The 21,901-nt window shown below is 33.9% G+C and overlaps 2 protein-coding genes across 4 annotated transcripts in view; both read left to right on the top strand.

The window, feature by feature from the left end:
- The window catches only part of LOC144844220 (uncharacterized), a 35,358-nt gene extending 33,829 nt beyond the window's left edge, over window positions 1-1,529 (top strand). Inside the window, exons 24-26 of one of the 2 annotated variants that reach the window (XM_078701014.1) lie at window positions 86-163; window positions 869-927; window positions 1,164-1,529. The gene's annotated coding sequence lies outside the window, so the exon portion shown is untranslated. The remainder of the gene's footprint in view (window positions 1-85; window positions 164-868; window positions 928-1,163) is intronic. The other variant, XM_078701004.1, reaches the window with a different exon arrangement.
- Window positions 1,530-2,851: 1,322 nt separating this feature from the next.
- Window positions 2,852-19,811, top strand: LOC144844787 (uncharacterized). 2 transcript variants are annotated; one of them, XM_078701861.1, is made up of 10 exons: window positions 2,852-2,867; window positions 3,819-4,019; window positions 4,200-4,259; window positions 10,666-10,809; window positions 11,026-11,097; window positions 11,383-11,500; window positions 12,403-12,536; window positions 13,133-13,350; window positions 15,091-15,273; window positions 19,476-19,809. In XM_078701861.1, exons 3-10 carry the CDS (start codon window positions 4,208-4,210, stop codon window positions 19,680-19,682), a joined length of 1,128 nt encoding a protein of 375 aa, XP_078557987.1. In that variant the 5' UTR covers window positions 2,852-2,867; window positions 3,819-4,019; window positions 4,200-4,207; the 3' UTR covers window positions 19,683-19,809. The 2 variants fall into 2 exon arrangements, with proteins under 2 accessions (XP_078557987.1, XP_078557979.1); XM_078701853.1 differs by lacking the exons at window positions 2,852-2,867; window positions 3,819-4,019; window positions 4,200-4,259 and adding exons at window positions 9,125-9,364; window positions 9,915-10,122 and having other exon boundaries at window positions 19,476-19,811.
- The last annotated feature ends 2,090 nt before the right edge of the window (window positions 19,812-21,901 follow it).

Here is a 21,901-nt window from a genome sequence, read left to right on the forward strand (position 1 = left end):
ATCGACCTATAAATTAATCTAATTTATAGGTCCATGATTTAACTATGAAATATGTCCTAATCAGTCATTGCGCTTCTATCCACAGGTTGTCATGCATGCTATTGGACTTGCAAAATTTTCCCATAGAAATGTCATGAGGATGTTGATATTGTGCACATTAAAAGTAAGTTATGAGTCTACAGCACAGTCTAGTTTAAAGCCAAATTATTCACTTTGTGGTATTGTGCACAGTCAGGTAGACAGCCCAATTTGCCTCTATTCAATGTTTGTGCTGTGTAGTTGTATTGGTATTGATGCCAGTGTTTTCTATTCGTTGCATTGCCAGTGCAACTTGCTGTACATATTAACTAACATAATGATTACATGGTTTGTCTACTAGCTGTCGATTTTAAGTTTCTTGGACTCTGTTTTTAATCCTTTTTGGTTTTTTTCAATGTAATTAATAAAGAACCTACTTATGTTTTAGACCTGATTTGTTGCAATAAGGATATTTCTAATAGTGTTAATTGTAATGATGACATTTTTAATTCTTATCATTCTTCTTTAACCGTACTTATACATAGTTTTTGCTCATCTTAAGTCCAAAGAAAAATCCTTAAATTCAAGAAGAAGTATCTTACTGATTCTGTATTACTGCTCGTGCAAATTTCAAAAAACTTTGTAGGAGCAAGTACTACTCTTACTTACAAGCACTTGCTAATGAAATGAAAAATAACAACAACAAATTTTGGTCTTGGATGAAGAAGTCTTATAAATCTAATTACTCTTAACCGTCAGCCTTAAATCTTGGAGGTACTTCTGTTTTTAAGCTGAGATGCTTAACAAAAGGCTGATATGTTTAACAATTATTTTCAATCAATCTTTAAAGCTACAGTAGTGGTCCATATGAAATATTAGAGGATGAGGATATTTTTGTGCAGATTAAAAGTAAGTCTACAATACAGCCTAGTACAAAGCCAGATTTTCCCCTATCCACTGTTTGTGTTAATGTGTAGTTACACTTGTATTCATTTCTGTGTTTTTATTTAGTTGCAATGGCAACATTGTACATGGCATATTACACAATTTAATAGTTGGTTTGTTTAACATTAACATTTTTACTCATCCTTATATGTTATGTTGTATGTTATTAATGAGTTGTTTCGGTGATCATGTAATTACAGTTGTATTTATTGTTACAGGATAAAATACAGGATCGTGTGAATACATAAACAGACATATGAAGAAATAGGGTTTGAGGATGAAATGACACTGTTAGGACCATCACCCGTCCAAGACAGAATTTAGCACCTAAAAATATTCCTTAATTATGAAAAAGCATTATCAAATAAACATTTAAAAATAAATATCAAATAATTTTAGTTGTATGTGATATTTTAGTGTGACAAAGAAATTACTGTTAATAAAAGATGTTTTAGATATTTATAGTACAAATTAGTATTTTGTTTTATTTAACAGTACAATAAATTACATGTCTTGTTGTTACTATTGGTTTATATGGTATTGCAATAAAATGTATACATACAACACTCCTAATTTCCTAGTTTCTTCTTGAGAGTATATTTTGCAACAGAGCATTATTAAAGGCCTACTTTTAGTAATGTTCACTTTGTTCATAATACACATGTACCAATTGATGGAAGTTGCACATATTATGCGAAATAATAATTGTTATAATAATCATTATTAGTCATGTTACTGTTAAATATTCCACTAAAAGGCTGAAATGAAGAAATTTAGTTCATGAAAAATGTTGTGACGTCATCATAATGGCCACTCGAATATTCATTCATTCATATTCACATTTATTTCAACAAATGGGTTCCACCCACTTTTTTTTTCTTAAGTGCCCTTTTCACACAGAGACCATCAGCGAAATTGCTAGTAAATGCCTAACTCATGAGAATTATGGCCAATTCTCCTAGCCAGCAGACTTTTTTTCATCTAATAGGTAGACTTAAATATATTTTTTCTTCAGTTGCTTGCATTTGCCCCTTTTTAAAGAAAAAAAACTGGCTACGGGTGCACTTGCCATGTAGGGTGTTACTGGTTTTGATAACATCCTCTTCCCATGTACCCGTATTTATGTGTAATTAATAAAATGATATTAAGTAGTTCATTTAGATGTGTAGTAGCTACACCTGAAAGAGTCAATTTCAATCAACTAAGTTTAATACATTTTAAAATAAGGCATTAGACCTAATAATAGTAACATTATTTTAAAGAAAAATACTCTGTCTCCGTAAAAAAAAAGTTTGTGTCACTTCAAGTTGTAAGATTTGCCTTCACCTATTATTAATGTAAAAGAATAATACTGTGTCATTCTTTTTGTTGTACATTATTAATAGGAGCATTTTCACTAAATGAGTTCAAGTTGCATATGTGTTCATAGGCATCATATTTTGAAACTACAAATGGTCCAAACAATCTAAAATCTTAGTAAATTACCCAATTTTTCTACCAAAGATGAACAAATACATATAAAATGCTTGTACCAGATTTGAACAAAATTGCAAATGATTAAGTATTTTTCCGCGATAGTTTTTGAATGCTGTTTTACAGTGTTTTATTATTAGTCCAAATAATAAATTTCAATTACCAATACAAATCTAACTTTCCAATATAATTGTATTACAATTTTGGAATTAAATGCTGTTTTATGTGTGGAACAAACTTACACTATTAAATATTAAGTGTGTGTAATAATTAGTCATTAATTAGCTATTATTTGACATTTATTTTTTCGTTATTTAAAATCTACGCGAAAAAATCGGAGAGGACGCTGTTTTGCTGGTAAATAGATTAGGTTAGTGTGTGTGTTATTCTTCCGCTCGAGTATTCTTTAACTCACAGACTTCATCGCACAGGTACGGAGCTCCCAATTATTTTTGTATTCTTATACTACAGGAAAGGTTATTCCATTTTGCTAAAGGAACCTTTAATTAATACAATATGTTTATTTATTTTCAATTCATTCAATCAAGGAAGGAAACTAACGTCTAAAAAAATAAAGTATGAAACATAATGAATTAAAATAATAAGTACTTCCAATATGAGAAAATGTATTATCAATGTGTAAAATATCTAGCAATGCATGCCTTAATAGTAAATTGACGAGTCTCACTAAATATTGTAGGCTAGCTAGAGTGGTGGTTCAGTGTATGGAACCGGGAAGAGATTCGCTCTAGCCGCGTATGCTTATTAGTCACTCCGCGAGAGAGGTCGGCCTACGGGTAGGCCTTGGTCTTCTTTAATGGGGGCCTAGCTCGTGTCTACCAGAGTGCCTCGGCGGGCTCTACCTTCTACCTATACCCAGTAGAAGGCAAGGCCGATGCTAGACAAGACAATTTTTAAATAGGGAAGTTACTAGTAGTTCCATTTATTTCTAGTTTAATAAATCAAATAATGTACACTTATACTACCTAAACAAAAACAAATTATGAAATGTGATGAAATGAAATAATAGTTACTGTTACAGGAAAATATGTTATCGACGATGGAGTAATAAAATATCAACAATAAATTGACGAGTCTCTGGCCAGCAACTAACTAACTAACTCTTATACTTACAGCAAAGTTGTCTCAAAGAAAGCTTGAGTTGAAATAATTTCTTTGAATACTAAAAACAGGACCTAATGATGAAGGCTGCCTAGCCTACTACATACTACTAGCACTAGTATGCGCTATACAAATTTAAAACCATCCATTATATTATATTCTATACCTGTACGACCACTGTAAAAGCCATGTTACAGTTTATGAAATGTTTAATATTAATAAACAAAAATTTACTGTCCGTCTCAATTTCTACATTGCAGTCAACGGAAGATGGTAGCAGCCAATATTATTAAGCATCTTTATTAGTGTATCAAATCAAATTTCTCAATACTGTACTATACTAGAAGGTCTCTTGAAAAACTTGGAATGGTTTAGCACCACTCGCAGGAGAGCGGCATGATTTAGAGGTACAGTACCACCAAAGCAAAGCAATTTTTATCAGTTCACATCATTTGTGTGTGGTAAGTAGCTTCTCAGAGATTATACCTTAATTTCTCATCCTAAAAAGTACTTATTACACTTAACAACAAATTCTGTGAGAAATATATATATATTTTGTTTGCTGCATGGTAACATTAAAAGCTAATTTTATTGTATCATTACTAAAATATCTAATGCAGTGACGTATTTATATTTTTCAGCTACAGATATGGACAATTTATGTAAAAGTGTGGGTGTACCCATCAATGAGAATAAACCAGGTAATGTGTTTGTATATGTAGAGTAACATATATGTAGAATAACATATACATAACTGTACAATAGCATCATCCAAATCAATCTACTATAAAACCAATGCATCTTTCGGATAGGTAGAATCAGTTATTGGTGTGCCACCACCCTTTACCAAATCAGTCAATAATGAAATATTTGGCCCTTTTGTAAATTGTGAAGTTGATCAACAATAAAATAATCTGGTCATTGTTATTGATATGAGCATTAATTTTTTTATTGATGTCTGGGCTCATGTACATTAATAATTTGACTTCATCAGGCTGGGTGAGTTGGTATGATTGCTGCACATTAATACTCGCAAAAGCCTGTGTAATTAACTCATATAGTCATAGTGTATGTAATATTTTTAAATCCTTATTGTATATAACTGTATGTAAATGGTATTTTAAATGAATAACTATCTAGAACAATTAAACTTGGCTTGTTGTACATCCTATTACTGTATTCTTCTCGTCTAGCGCGTTTACCAGTGGCATATTCTGTATACTGGAAATTCTTCCTTTATATGGTAGCCGAACAAGTGTACCATCATAAAATTACCTGTTATGGCTGACTGACTGCAGTTTGGTGTTAGTGTAAATGTTGTTGATAATTAATTAAAGCAAACAAGTCAAATACATTATTAGTGCTTTAATATAGTTTAATTTCACGGATCGCAACATGTATTAAATTTTATTTCAGTTGGTTACTAATTAACATATTTAATAAAAAACAAAAGATACTATTGTAAAGTAAATGATCAAATCAAAATTAATAAAATAATATTTATTATGTATAGTCAATCAATTAAAATCTTTTGAAATTATATTATAGAGGTAAAACATTTTGCATAAACATTGTGTAAATGTACATTTATAGTTGCATTATTATTATACATTAAAATATAGGTCCGATATCATTTGGGTAATGGAATGTACACACAATTGAGATACTATGGGGAACTACATATTTTTATTGAGTACAGTCTCCCCTAACTTTATGAACGTAAAATAATTCATAGTTAATATTTTTACTTGAAAAAGCATTTTTAATTTTTAAGGGTGCTATTTTGTTACAATTGTAACTTCTATGCTTTGGCAGTGTCACTCTAGATTTAAAAAAGATTTGCACACATGGACAATACATAAAGTTAAAGTTGTACAAGATATTTGTTCAATCATATACGAACCAAGTACCATATTATATTTGATATGAAACAACAAACAACTTTCTATTTTGTATTTGCATTATTAATATGTGACATTAATGGTGACTTTTTCTAACCCCAGTTAAAACTTCATTTTTGAAAATAAACAAACCAAACTTGGCATAGAACGACCCTACTGTCTAATATTTTTGTGCACAATGTACAGTACATCTGAATAATGGTGGACATCATTTCAACAAATTTGTTCTATCCTCTTTTATTGTATTTGAATCACTTCGATTTCCACAATGAATCATGTATTTCTTCAAATAACTGTAAAAAATATTATTAAATCACATTATTAGTTGATAATAGGGTTAGTGTAACTACTGTATGTGCAAATCATTATCTGATGACATTGCCCAGATCCAAGTAGTAGTATCAAATTCTAGGAGGTACGAGGGTGGGAAAAATTCATGACGATATCTTTTATTTCTGAAAGCACAGCTACAACCATCTGGAAATAGAAATGTTTTAAATTTAAATACAGAACTGTAAGCCTACTGTATTTGGTTTGAAACATACGTACAAATATAAATTTAATCACACTAACCAATTAGATGTTTTTTTAAAAAAAATTGTTATCTAGAAGAATACGAAATCCTAAAGTCTATCATAGGATTTATAGATCGACCACAGAAGAGCGAGAAAAATGCCGTGAAGTGGGTAGAGGGTCCCATTTCAAGAAATAATAAATGTTTTACATAGCATTCAACTTTACTTGGATACGCATCAGCTGTCATGGATATGAGTTGGTATGGGTACGGGACGGGGTTGACCGGACATATTTAGTAGTTTAGTGCTGTAGTTTGTAGCAAAAATGTAGTTAAACATCATTAGTTTAATTTTATCTCAAGAAGACCGGGAAATGGATGATACTACTGGGCCTAGCCATGCCATAGGTGGATCGCCATTGGTTAGCCTAGCTAAGGGGGTGGGGGAGGGGATACTGGCTCACCCGTACCATAACAAACTCGTACCATAACAAACTCGTACCCATGCCACTCTTACCCATGCCAAATTGTATATATTTTGGTCAGTTCATACCCGAATCGAACATTATACTACTAGGCATTTAGCATTTAATTAAACTTGGGTATGAATCATATATAAAATGTGTTAGGGTATAATGAGGCCTGGCCTCATAGAGCAATCAGCTAGAGCATCCTGAGGCGGATGCATGGGTAAATAATCACGGCTAGCCTAGCCTACTAGATAGGTCTAGCTAGGCCTACTACAGGCCACCACTAGGCTAGGCCTAGCTTACATATATTTATATATACTTTTATATCTATATTTATTTATACTTATCTTGGCACAAAACTGCACGGTCTCCTTAGGCAGGCTAGAAAGGGTTGACATACGATCGGTCGGGTCGGTTCAAGCATGGTTCAAGAGGGTCCTCCAAGTTATAATTATTGATAGGGGGGCTTGGTATTTAGGAGGACTCGTCCAAGGCGATATCGGACCCATTTTAGAGACGATCAGGTCAACCCGTACCAAATTTGGCGAACTTGTACAGACATTTCGCTAACTAATTCTTGGTGGAAAATCATCGACATTTTTACTGAAATATCCTGATAGTTTGCTTAAACAGAAATCTAAATCCTAGAATTGCATACACTGTTCGAAACATACACAAATCTAGGGCCTTGGCCTCCTAGTTTAACCCAGGTCTATAATAATGTTCACCAATCACGAGCGAGTTCCATTGTTTGGTTGGGCCTACGACTCGACTCTGGTTGCCGGCGGACAATTTCACATTAGATGAATGAAGTTTTACAGTAGTACAGTACTGGGACATGCAACAGTGACACATGCGTGATATGGACGGGCCTGTTATGGTCGCTTGACATGAAACAGCGCAGCAGTTTCTTGTTGTTAGACATGAACCGTACGAGAATCGGGTGCAATTCTGGACTACTTTTAAAAATTATCAAAAGCCGGTGAGCAGTCTTAAATTAACAAGTAAACTTAAATTGCATTTTCTCGAGAACTACTTGTCCAAAAAACTTCATTTTTGTACAAGAGGCAAGAGTTATAATTTGCGATTTGTAATTTTAAAACTTAATTAGATTTAATATAGAGGTTTTTTGATGCGAGTAGTTTACAAAACCTATTTCTTTTCAAATTCACCCGTGTGTTTTTCGCGTTGCTGTTCTATTGTTAGCCGACTGAAGCTATTGTTCGTTTAAAGGCTGGTTACATAACCTGTACACCAAACACGTATACACATGATTGTAGTGAAATTAGCCTAAATCACACAGCATAAGACACACACTTTTGGTGAAAATTGGGTCAATTTCAGGAGGCCAATTTTGATTTGGCCAAGTATCGCGCTATGCGCGAGGGCTAGTTTGTTTGTTAGCAGGATTACTCAAAAAGTAATTACAAGATCTTTACTAAAATGAATATACAGATAGATATGTGGTCAAGGACCATTCCATTAAATTGTGGGACCATTTGGGACCATGGTCCCAATTCTGGACCACTTTTTAATATACTTTTCAGACCTGCTAGTGTTAAAAGATAGGACAGAATTTTTCAAAAGCCGGCGAGCAGTCTTAAAGTGACAAATAAACTTAAATTGCATTTTCTCTCGAGAACTACCTGTCCAAAAAATTTACAAGAGGCAAGAGTTATAATTTGTGATTTGTAACTTTAAAACATAATTTGATTTAATGTACACGTTTTTTGATGCGAGTAGTTTAAAAAACCTATTTCTTTTCAAATTCACTCGTTTGATTTTCGCGTTGCTGTTCTATTGTTAGTCAACTGAAGCTATTGTTAATTGAAAGACTTGTTACATAACCATTACACCAAACTCGCATACACACATGCTTGTAGTGAAATTAGCCTAAATCACAAACAGCATTAAGACGCACACAAATATATATATATTTTTTTTTACCGGAGAAATCATATGTAGGAGGTATGCACTCTCGGAGTGGCTTTCTAGTTTCTGATGTATTCATAATTTGTTTAAAAATATGTGTATTTTCGTTAAATTATTTTGATGGGATGGAAAGGAAGGGAGTGAACTCGCATCAGGCGGTCTCTGGTTTCAAACAATACCACCACCAAAATCGATCATTTTTTATTGACTTTATTTTTCAAAGTCTGAATACATAATTTAATGGTGGCTCATCGTTGAATTTATATTGCAGCAATTCTTTGGTATGCTACCTGGCGTTTCAATCAATAGTTAAATTTGAAATATATATATAGTTATTGATTTTGATTGAGTGTGCATGGTTGTGCATGCATAATTCCAACACAACTATTTTCTATTTTGTATTGAATTACTTTTTTCAATTGCGGTATTTGTAAAATATCATCGCGGTCTTCAAAGCAGTCGACATTGTATTCCTCTTCTCTGTTCCTTCCTCGCTCTCGGTCAAACAATGTAACAAAACACACAATTAAAACAATAGGCCTAAGATATCGATACTTTATTGGGAGTAAGCATACTGTGTATGCATTTTCTTAGCACGGCTTATATTGTGTGCGCGGCGCGTACATTAGAGGCTAATTTTTATCAAAAACACGCGTGCGCCTGGTTACGAAGACGGTTGTTATCGTTACGCGCTCTACACATACAATACATTCCTCAAACACCTGCATGCGATAACGTCTAGCAATGGGCCCTCGTTAGAAGGATGTCTAAAGATTATACCTATTAAATCATTTAGTGTCTTGGAATATCTATTGATGTCTTCAGAAGGCACCCAACGAAGAGGAGCTGTGTTTCTGCATGCTAATCAGGTTGAGCAGACAAGAATGAGTGATTCTCCGAAAGGATCAGTAAATGTCGATACACCTAATCGACAAAATTCTTTTGTCAAATCCAACGTCAAACGAAAAATGTCCTTAAAGAACGCCAAGGTTTGTGCATGAAATGTTTCAATGGCGTATTTGAAGATTAAAAAGCACAGAGCTTTATTTTATGGGGGATAATCACATAAACAGGGCCCGGGAGAGACGCATATTAATTTATGCCAACAATATTTTTTAAAGAAATGTTAAACGACTTGAATTTAATATGCGATCAAACGCTAAATTTGTATATGTAATCACTTGTATTGTGTTGTATCACAATTACGCACATTTTGTGTATTTTTGTCTTCCCTGTTATTTAAGCACTTTTTATGGTTATTTAGTTATAAAATCGCAACAACAGCCTAGGCCTAACCCCTCTTTCTTTGGGGCACCCATACAGAATGATCGAGGGGAAATAGGCCTATGTTTTAATCCCTATTGAATGGACACCCATATCAATGGGACACTTTCTTGTGTCCTTCGTTTGTGCATATTGTTCTTTTATAATCTTATCTTTCAAATCATAATTCTGATTACCATTTATTTGGTTTGTCTTCATCTTTAACGTGGATATTACGCAGTTTACTTCTTTGATCACAATTGGTGTTTCTAATAGGCCAACCGCCGCCGCACCAGTATCAGTATATATGCTCACGAACTCAACCGAGGACGTCGCATGAGCACCAGTGGTGGTGGTCGACGGAAAAGCGTTTCTCCGTTTGGAACGCCAACTGCTGCCTCAGGACATCGACGTCGAGGAAGTGTACAGGCACCAAAACAGAAAAAATTAGAAGAGCCTTCCCTCACCAGCAAGCAAATTGAAGGTTAGATATTGGAAGTCGATAGACTTAAGGCAAACTCTCGTCCGAGAAAGTTCTCCTGACGACCTAAAAACTACGCCCGACGCTACACTATCTCAAGATGACTCGTCTCGTCAGGAATCAACTCAGACAGCACCGACGAGTCAAGACATTTCGTCGGGCCTCGTCGTACGATGCTGTCTGAGTTGGCCTTTACTACTATCAAGCTTTATATCATATCTACTTAATAATGTAAATCTGTAGCGTAACTGAATTGCACACAGGCGTGAAGGACAAACACAATTTCTTCTTCCTAAAGGTTTCTTCGTGTCGTAAATATCTGAACCAAACAGCGTTATTCGTCTATAAAAAACTACATGGTTGAAAATAAACCAATACACCGGCGTAACCCCTACTCAATCTTAACATGAGAAGCCATTGCCTAAATTAAACAAAACGATCTCTGTTGTTAAAATTAACTTTACTTTACTGCAGTTTAGATGACTAAAGAAAAGACTTGAACTATTTCAATATATTTCAAATTACTCTCTTCTTATCTTCATACAGCTTTCCAGGAAGTATTTGATTTGTTCGATACTAATGGCGAAGGATCTATCGACGCAGATGAGCTGCATTCTGCACTAGCATCGGTAGATATCTACATCTCACATAAGGAAATCGAAGATGTTCTTTCCCAAATTGATGTCGACGGTAAGATAATGAAACATTGTCGTATAAAAATAAACATTTTGTATTGAGAATATCGATAAATAGCGGATCGGAATCGTTATACCGTAGATTATGGTTTTATATTATAGTATATATTAATACAAATACGATGAAAATTCAATTATTTATTGAATTAATTGATATCTTAAAATCAGACAAATAAAGGCTTTTTAATTAATGATTTTTTTGTTTTTGTAGGTAACGGAGAAATTGACTTTCAGGAGTTTCTTACATTGATGACCAATACAGAAAAATTTCTGGAAATGTTTGGTAAGGTTACAATAAATTGACTAACTAATTAATCAAAGCGGCCTTATCAAGAGTGAATTGCTAGCAAGGTTTGGCAACCCTTTGCAAACACCCTCCCTACCTCAATCCTGGTTGACATATCCACTGACACCATCCTCACTAGGAGCATTTCCTAAATATAAAAAAGGTTCTTGATTCCCGTATCTGTTTTTACTGTAATAGATACGTAAACTTATAATTAAAAAAATATAGGCCCTATATGTTAATTGTTGACTGAAATGTAATGTCATCGTTTATTTTTAAAAGCCGCTCAGAATGACGAGGAACTGCCGAAGCAAGACTCTGGTCAAGAGCATCTTCTCTTTGATGCACTGACACAATTTATGAAGAAGTCTGCTCTTAAACAGATGGATGAGCTTGTCGGGTAAAAAAAATAATATCTTCTTTCTGTGATTGCTTTTTTTTTGTAACCTTACACGACCACATCTATTTGTAATAATTTATTCATCTACACCTTTAACATTCCTCCATATATTCTCTCATCATGTCATCCATACGTACTGTCCAGTATGGCATACTATACTGTAATGGTAAGGGATATCGTACACTCGTGTGTGAGAGGCATATATTAGGACCCGTCTGCGTAATGCTTCATCCTAGTTAGATACACTTGTCCCAACTACTCCAAGTTTATCATTCTTCGCCGACAACATAATGCATTGCTATTTTTGCAGCTTGAGTTAGTCAAGTTGACAAGTTAACCTAGTATAAAAGAAATATCGTTTTTTTAAATCAATCATCTTTTCTTCTAAATCATTATATACACAACTCATAACGCATATTCATCCATTCTTAATACTATCCATTCATTCATTCTTCATCTCATTCGTTTGGGCTTTCACATTCTTAAACATGATCATTGATTTAAATGTAATCGCTGATGACCGTCAAAGAAATGGAAGTGAATGGTAAAACGGGGAAATGAACGGGTGATTATGGCCGGTTAAATTCCTATATTTCACAGTATCGGGTTATGGGTTTTTGATAGCTTAGTTCATCCGATTCTCAGTACTGTATCTATTTCCCAGTATCATAGGAAATGGCAGCATCACATATCACATAGTATCATAGATCATCAACCTACCATAGGCCTACATGGTACAGGCACCATGTCATGGAGATGGTATCTGGATACAGCACTGATAATCGGTATATATTTCCCTTTCCTGAATCTAGTATTAAAAACAAACATACTAGATGACGTTGTTGGTGTTATTGAAATGATCATATTGATAATTGCATTTCTTAAACGTTTTCTTTATTTAGCTATTTCCATAAGAAATACAAAAGAATGAATGCGCCACACGTTGTGAGTCACTACGCGGCCGGTGCACGATTAATAGGCCTGACAGAGAAACAGTTGCAGGAGCATTTAGACAGAATCCGACAAAGCAATCGAGGTAAATTATTGATATTAATAAAAATGTGCCCGCCTTATAATTGGAATTTACGTCATATACGGTAGTAGAAAGAAAACATTGAATTTCCGACACTAATATAATCGATTAAAATTACGCCATTGCCATCAATAAATAGAATTTTAACGAGTGCCTTTGTATAGTGTATAGTGCCTTCAATTCAAATACTGAAACCCGTCCTGTTCTCAGGGTTCTCATTGGTCGACGTCTACACAAAGCATTGTTATTGATTCTTCCTCTATTTAAATTGATGTCATCACTCGAGTATTACAATTTCACTTTTAAATGTTAACCACGAATTAAAGTACAAAAGAATAATATATAATGATAAAACTACTTTTATGATATTATGTAGCAGGCTTTTAAACAAATTGCTCAGCTCGATATGAACGTAGAAAAGAAAATGAATAACGTAAAATGTTAATGAAATCCGGTTGTCATTATGTGCCGGAGAAATTACAATTTTCGGTCGATGTATTTTGTCCAATACGTGATTCATTAATAGGCATATTAATCTTTACTATATAATTCATGTATTATGCAGTAATTGAAAAAAAAAACACCTTTTTTTTACACAGATAACAACTACCATAGTCCTTATGCCGAGCCGCTTTACTTATTGCATTCATTGAAAACGGCCCGACGCGCGGTCACCAAGAAAGAAAAGCCAATCGCAACGGATTTGCCTAAAGGTCGAACCGGTAAGATTCGATTGATATTCAATATGCATCGATCCAGAGAATCGCTCCAGAAAGAGGAAGAACAGGAAAATAAGAAGGAAGCTGTTGAATCAACGGTAACTATTGAATTGTATCTCCGTATAATGGCGGCTGACCTGACCTTTCAGATATGATAATACAATATTCAATGAGCGCTTAAAACACCTTACCGATACTGATGGTCAGACCCGCGATTTCTGAAACGGAAGAAAACTAATAATACACCGGGCCCATCACACGTACCCTCGAAACAACGGGAATTTTTAGTCTAGTTCCTTGACCTTAGATTCTTCTTCCCTACTGTATCAAGTATGTTAAATTCTCTTAGTGGTGGTTATGCTTTACATGGCTTATTGTTATCTTTGGTCACAGTTTTGCTTTATTTTACTTCTACAAATAAGCGTTATAGGTATACCGAATTCATTCGCACGAATTAGCGTACCTTCGACGAGTAAATCCACTACTGGTTCATACATAACCCGCCCTCCCGTCAACACACCTCCTCAATTCCACCTCTAAATTGGAAACAAGTCCGACTGGTGGACTGCGCCTAAAAACATCCCATATTGAAGGATAACTTGAACATTATGAAGTTATTTTTGCAAGCATTTTGCCAAGTAGTAATTAGGCCCCGACTCTTGAACATTGATTGATCTGTTTATTTGTTGGTGAATCAGAGCGCTACTATCGTCTATCCAAGATTATACTCATGGCATACTCAATCATAATACAAGTCTAATTGTACTTTATGAAATAGTTCCCGTTTAATAGCCCAACGTTGTTCATTTTAAAATAAATCAATTTTTGTAGTATAATACGGTAAGTGTAAGTATGACGTCATTCGATTGATAATAATATTAATAATGGTAGTCTCAGATTTACCAAAACATGTCACTCGAGACATATCGATATTTTCAATTAACCTTATTAAAATGTGTTATTATTAGATCGTCATCCATACGATAATGGTAATTTACAGCAAACCACTATAATTTATTGTATTCTTGTTATGACCCCTCATACGAAGTTACAACTTATTACCACCATCTCTAGTAGAAGTAGTGATCACCTTTTGGCAGTGATCAATAGTGCTAGTCACTTCTTGCACAGGCAGTGGCAGTATAGGAACTACTTTTTCACACAGTGGGCGGTGGCTACCTCAAGTATTTAAGCAGTGCCATATCTTTTGTATAGACAGTGATGATTTTTAGGACGTCATGCATATGTCAGCTTTTGCTGTTTTTTAAGTAACCCTCATTAGACAATAGATGGACTTCGCTAATGACATCATGGAGACCGATGGATGGGAGTAGAAATAGAGGAAGACAAAGAGTGAGATGGCGAGATGAAATAGACAAGTATTGGGGTACAGTGCAGTGGCAGGGAGCAGCTAGAGATCGTGCACTGTGGCAGAAACATGCTGAGGCTTTCGTCCAGCAATGGACTGACAACGGCTGATGATGATGATGATTAAACAAAGCTTAATAATAAAGAAACAGAAATAAAGGATGGTTACTTTCTTCTTATAGACAGTGGCGGCCACCGCTTATGAACAGTGTAGTGGCCATTTCATGTATAGGCAGTGGTGGCCATTTCTTGTATGGCAGTGGCCACAATCAAAATGTGCGATGTGCCCAAATATGGTAGTGATATGACATCATCGTGTCCGTGTATTGGCACATCACTTTTTTTTTGTCACATGAAGTTTGATAGTGTAGACAGAGCTTTACGAATTTCCCTCAAACTATTCGCGTATGTTGTAAAGTTTTAAACAATTTATAACATTAATATCTTACTTATTGTCTTTATTTTAATAGCATTCCAAATTGAATTCAAGTGTAATTAACAATCCAAACGCCTTAGCAGGAGGAGGCGAGCTTCACACACCTCGTTTAGGATGGGTTAGCCACAGGGCTAAAAGTATTGCTGAACGACTTATATTCTTAGGAAAGAAAAATACTGCCTTAACAATGGAAGATCTGCCAAAAATCCGTAAAAATGTAAGTACGATTTATTCTAAACATTGTAATTAAATTTACTTTTATTTATTAACAAAATTACAATCTAATTACAAGTACAGTGCAAGATCGGTTACCCCTATTTTTTACGTCGTTGCGTTGCGTCAATGTAACACCGTCGTCTAGTGGCCCGTACCGATATCATTATTAACAATGTTCATTATTAACAATGTTCATACTGTCCCTGGTTAATACAATGTACGATCTTGGGTTTCTTAATGTCAGCCTCAGAAATAAGTTTTTAAGATTAAATTATGTTCACAAAATTCGCTATAACTTTAATACACCTTCTTTTCTTAAGGATAACTTTTTGTTAATTTCTGATCATCATAACCATTTCACCAGGGGTACAACATTTAATTTTGTCACTCCTAAGGCTACTGGCGTTAATGATTCGACTTTTTATTTCTTAGGTATCCGTGACTGGAACAGGCTCCCCAATTCACTCAAATCAATACAAAATAATGCAACCTTCAAAATAAAACTTAAAGAATATTTTAATAATGAACAGCTTGGAATATCAGTTTAATTAAGTTATTTTTTAATATTGTTTTTTGATGTTATCTTGTCTTATATGTATTTTCTTGTTTTTCCAATTTTACTGCGTCCAACTTAATGATATATTGTACTAGGCCCAACCACTCACCTTTTCAGTTAATACGGATTGGACCCCATTGGAAATAAGTTTATTTGTCGACTTAATGGGTTATCCTGGTTTTCTTTTTGTACATTGTATATTTTAACTTTTGTGTATGAATATCGAATAAAATAAATCAACCAATCAATCAGTCTCGTAACGCCGTCGTCTAGTGGCCCGTACCGATGTAAACCACACAATCGATTATAAACACGAACTTTGTAGTTCGTTGCTATGTATATCGATATACAAATGAGTGTCAAATTAGGGTTAGAAATATTGTAGATGGATTAATTAATAATATAATTATAGAATTTACAGTCAACATTATCAATAGTTAATTAAAAGTTAACATAGAAGATGATTTACCTCTAAAAATAGATATCGACTATTTTAAATTACGGTAATAAAACAACAAATTAACTTTTTTCTAATCGAATATTATTTTTATGATATTAATGTCAGTCTATGAAAAGTTAGTTCCATTACAATTTGTTTTATGTACCCAAAAATCCGGGCGATTTCCGCTAAACGGCACGAAATCACCAAAAAACAGCTATTTTTTGAAAGTTTTTTCAATGTAACTTTGTTATTAATTGACCGATTTTTATGGCTGTTTCGACATTGTAATGCCTAATTAAGTACCTACAATGTCATGTTTTTTTTAATTTAAAAAAACCTAAAACGTCGTCGGCATTGATTTTTAAAGTTAGACGATTTGAAAATTGCCCTGTGTTAAAGAATAGGCTTGTTTTGCAAATTTGTTGAGATCTTTACAAAAACGTTCATAACGTTTGACCTAGTTATCCAATGATATTGGCTGTTCCACCATGCAAAAGCTAATCAATCAAGCTTTCTAATGACCTAAATTAAAATTTGATTGGTTCAGATACTTCGTCGGCACAGCCCCTTTTTTGAAGCAGTGTTTTAGTTTGTCAGTGACCGGCTAGTGTTAAAGGATAGGCGAACATTTTCGAAGTCGACAAAGCTTTCCTTAACAGTCAGAACGTAACGTTAAAACTAAAATTACAGTTGCTGAAAAACTACTTATCCAAAACGCTTAATTTTTTCACGAAAGTTAAGAGTTATTATCCCTTATTTGTAATATGTAAATATATTTAAGATTAGGGTACAGGATTTTTTACATAAATAGTTTTAAAACACTTGGTTTATTTGAAAACCACCAGCGTGGTTTTGCCGTATTGGCGGACTCGTCCATTTTACTAATAGGACAAGGATTGTAGCACATATAAAACGTTGAATTTGACCTATGTGGTTTCCATTTCTGTTTTCTAATGTAAAATTAATATTATATTATTAGTATCTCTATGTAATATATTATATATTCATATTGTACTAGTTAGCATACATACTGTTATACTGCACTTTGTTTTGATGATTTTTCAACACAGGGAGTTGGTATACCCTTAGTTCTACTAAAATTATTATTACTTTTATTTGTTTGTGCAATATTTGAAGATTGCTATAAAAATAGAAATAATTTAAATATAATATATTTAACAGATTAAGTGTACGCACTATGCCTATGGAACAGATTACCTATTGGGCGTAGTTCAGTATGACACATCTGATGTTCTATTATTACCTTCTGTATCAGCCTCCGCCCTTTTGGGATTTTTTTCTATACAATACTTATTGTTAATGTACCATAGTTATTTTAAGGGGAATAGTCTCCTAATAAATAGTTCTTAACACTCTAACATTGTTCTTTTGTACCTATTGTATTGCTTTGTTTTCTTGTATTAAAAACTTGTGTTAACTGTCTGAAAGTTACCTCCTAGCAAAGTGGGACGACCCAACATGCTTCATTACCCACCACTGTATTAGGGAGCAGATTGAGATCAACTGATAAGAACCCAACGCACTAAAATTAAATAGGCCAAAAAAACAAAACAAATTGTAATGATACCCTGCAGTATACAGTGTTTATCATCATCTTTTCAAAACATTTCAAAAAAACTATAAATGCTCCCGTATACGAGTGCAATTGTAATCTGAAGGAGATTTGTACCACTGTAATGGGTGGGGGGAGGTGGGGGGGGGTGGTGGTGTATAACCTGCGAGTTGCAGCCTACTCGGCCGAATTGCGCATACCACAACTGCCATCAAACGGCGCCCGTTCGTCTGTCCACAACGACAGTGGCTGAATGGACCAATACACCCGGGGAACCTCCTACTCTTCCGAAAGATGTACTGGGTTCTTTAAAGTGCACACGAGCCAGATGAACATGTCAACTGTCTACTTCCAACTAAACTTTCTTGCAGCTTTATAAAAAAGAATAGTATTCATACCCATAAAACTAGATCCTCCTGTAACCTTCACCATCCCCCTACCAAATTAACATTAATGCAACATAATATCCGTTATAGTGGCACCAAATTATTTAATGATCTCCCCGACGAAATTAAAATGGCACTTTAAAAAAAATATTTTCTTTTAAACTTAAACAAATTCTACTCCATAAATAACTTATAATAATAAATAATAAAAGAATATATTTATTCTAGTTTTTCTGTGCTTCCATAGTATTTTATTATTATTAACTTGTCGTTGTCTTGTTTTACTTGTTTGTTTGTCTTGTTTTGTTTCTGTTTGTTCAAACTTCAATATGACTACAACTTCTTAACTGGCTACCCGTCACAAGTTTTTTTGGAGGGAGTCCTCCAAATGTTATTACTTTCTGGGTTTTGCCTCTTAATTATTTATATTTAAATTGTTATTTTGTTTACTTTGAAAGATAATAAATAAATCTTATTATGAATGAAAAAAGATGTGTACACTAGACTTCCAGTTATAGACTTATAGACTTATCCGAGAAGACTATTCTGTAATAACTCATTCCTTTTTTTTATCCCTAACTTAATTGCCATAAGGCCAACAAATATTGTTATTGACTACGTTTTGGGTAAATTAAAATTATTCAAATGACTATGGCAACTAATGTTATAATTATCAACAAGTTACGAGTGATAGGCCTAATATTATTAACTCTGTATTTGAGAATACATAGGAAGGAGTTTTATCCCTCCATGGTATAATTATGACCCGTGAAATTTTCGAATAACTCATGCCATAAGATTGTACTTAACTGGCTACACCGTACTCAACTCTTAACCTTTTAAGTATGGTGTCAATCATCCAACCAAAACAACAAATATTATTGAAGTCACATTTTACTGTACATCCATAAAGGAATGGAATAAACTTCCAAGTGTTTTTAAAAGCATATTTTTTGGTAAAACAGCATTCATCGACCCAAGGGAAAGTTTTACTAACTATGGTTTTATTTCTCTTGAATTCTACATTTTTATTACAATTTTTATTACTGTTTAATTTCAGGACCCAACGTAAATAAACCGGTGTGATGAAATGAATGTATTTTCTCATGATTTTCTACTTTTTATTGTTTGATTACAGTTGTAGACCATTGTAACTATGGTTTGCGGCTCCCTGTCTTTAACAGCTCGGCCATTTGACTCGACTGAATTTGTAAACTATTATTGTTTATTTTTCATTTATTTTCAGATCCAGCATGCTACGAAGGCTTTTAATAAAGAAATGAGTGACGCGAAAGCGCAGGAAACCATTAAATATTGGCGTAAATTAAAGCCAAATCACATAAACTCAAAACTGCTTCAGACCCGTTTCCAGAAAGTTTTCTGTGCATATTCATCCGCTGTCCGCTACGGATACAGTTGTCAACCAAAAGAGATTCCATATAAAATGCATTAATTAATACTTGTATTATGACAATATAGATTATGTAAATATTATTATGTAAATTAATAAATTATGATGGGCATATAAAGTAAGAATTTATATTATTCAAATGAATAAAAATTATATCAATATATAGTTGTATCAACTAAATTGGTTGTTAAGAATGTTATTTTTTTTAAATTATAATAATAAAATTATTTTTATACATTTTTAATCAAATTTCGCCAAACAACTGAAACCCTTTCTACAATTTCTGTTATTGCTATTTTCCTTAGTTCATATTATTTTCTTTACCCGAAGTACTTTAAATAACGAGTACTTTAACCACACAATTAATTTTTTAATCGAAATTCAAACGTATTTAAATGGATGACAACACTTCAGTAACAATAAAATAAATTGGTAATAATAAATGTTATTGTTATATTTTTCTCTGCGCCAATTCTGTAATTGTAACGCAATTAAAATGATAACTCGTCGCCATGGATTGTCCATGGCTATTTCTGCAATTAATGTTTGTTATGGTTACAAGTTATTTCAATATTATTGTGTAACTATACATTATAATAATGATTTAAATTGCGGGAATTAGGCAGTGCTAACAAGCCTTTGCATTCATTACAAAGATCATAGTCTCATAATTTAGTACCTTCATTTTATATAAAGTTTAGGGAAAGTAAGTTATAATTTTATATCGAAAATAAGCTTTATCAATTATAAGACGATGTTTTTAAACTAAATTAATGCGTACTTTATTTACAACATATCTGGCTTGTTACACTAACATCATGAAGCATACCACAGGACTCTCCCGTACTCGCAATGAACCACGAGTACAAAATCTTCCTCCCTATTAATGTATGCCCGTTTATGCATACGCCATAACGGATTGTACACCATCACATACAAAAAATCCTAAATAGACCACTTATTATTTTAACAACGAATATGGAGTGTGATATTTTTCATCCATCGGTATAATAATGTCATGTGTTGAAAGATTAACCGTTCTATTCAAAGAGGCCAAGTAACATAATACAAAAGTGTCGCGCACATTGTATGTCTCACTTAGCATCAAAAGTGTCGTATGTTGTACGTCGCACTTAGCATCAAAAGTGTCGCACTTTGTACGTCGCACTTAGCATCAAAAGTGTCACACTTTGTACGTCGCACTTAGCATCAAAAGTGTCGCACTTTGTATGTCGCACTTAGTATCAAAAGTGTCACACTTTGTATGTCGCACTTAGCATCAAAAGTGTCGCACTTTGTATGTTGCACTTAGTATCAAAAGTGTCACACTTTGTATGTCGCACTTAGCATCAAAAGTGTCACACTTTGTATGTCGCACTTAGTATCAAAAGTGTCACACTTTGTATGTCGCACTTAGTATCAAAAGTGTCACACTTTGTATGTCGCACTTAGCATCAAAAGTGTCACACTTTGTATGTCGCACTTAGCATCAAAAGTGTCGCATTTTGTACGTCGCACTTAGCATCAAAAGTGTCACACTTTGTACGTCGCACTTAACATCAAAAGTGTCACACTTTGTACGTCGCACTTAGCATCAAAAGTGTCGCGCACATTGTATGTCGCACTTAGCATCAAAAGTGTCACACTTTGTACGTCGCACTTAGCATCAAAAGTGTCGCGCACATTGTATGTCGCACTTAGCATCAAAAGTGTCGCGCACATTGTATGTCGCACTTAGCATCAAAAGTGTCGCGCACATTGTATGTCGCACTTAGCATCAAAAGTGTCACACTTTGTACGTCGCACTTAGCATCAAAAGTGTCGCGCACATTGTATGTCGCACTTAGCATCAAAAGTGTCGCGCACATTGTATGTCGCACTTAGCATCAAAAGTGTCGCGCGCATTGTATGTCGCACTTAGCATCAAAAGTGTCGCACTTTGTATGTCGCACTTAGCATCAAAAGTGTCGCACTTTGTATGTCGCACTTATCATCAAAAGTGTCTCACTTTGTAATAAACAAGTTGTCAGTGTCTTTAAATATGTTTTGTCTTTATAGCTGCCATTTTTTTAGAAAAATCCTTGCACAACAGGTGGATTTTATTATCTAAAAAAATTGCCATATTGATGTAAAAATTTAATTATTATACCATAGTAAGCAGTTATGTAGACCTACAAACATTTTTCCATTTTAAAAAAATCTTTGCTTATATTGAAATATAGACTTTTAACAATATGTTTAGGTAATATGCGCAGAACACA

This window comes from Antedon bifida, chromosome 1, assembly GCF_963402885.1.
Source record: "Antedon bifida chromosome 1, ecAntBifi1.1, whole genome shotgun sequence".
NCBI classification, from domain to species: Eukaryota; Metazoa; Echinodermata; class Crinoidea; order Comatulida; family Antedonidae; genus Antedon; species Antedon bifida.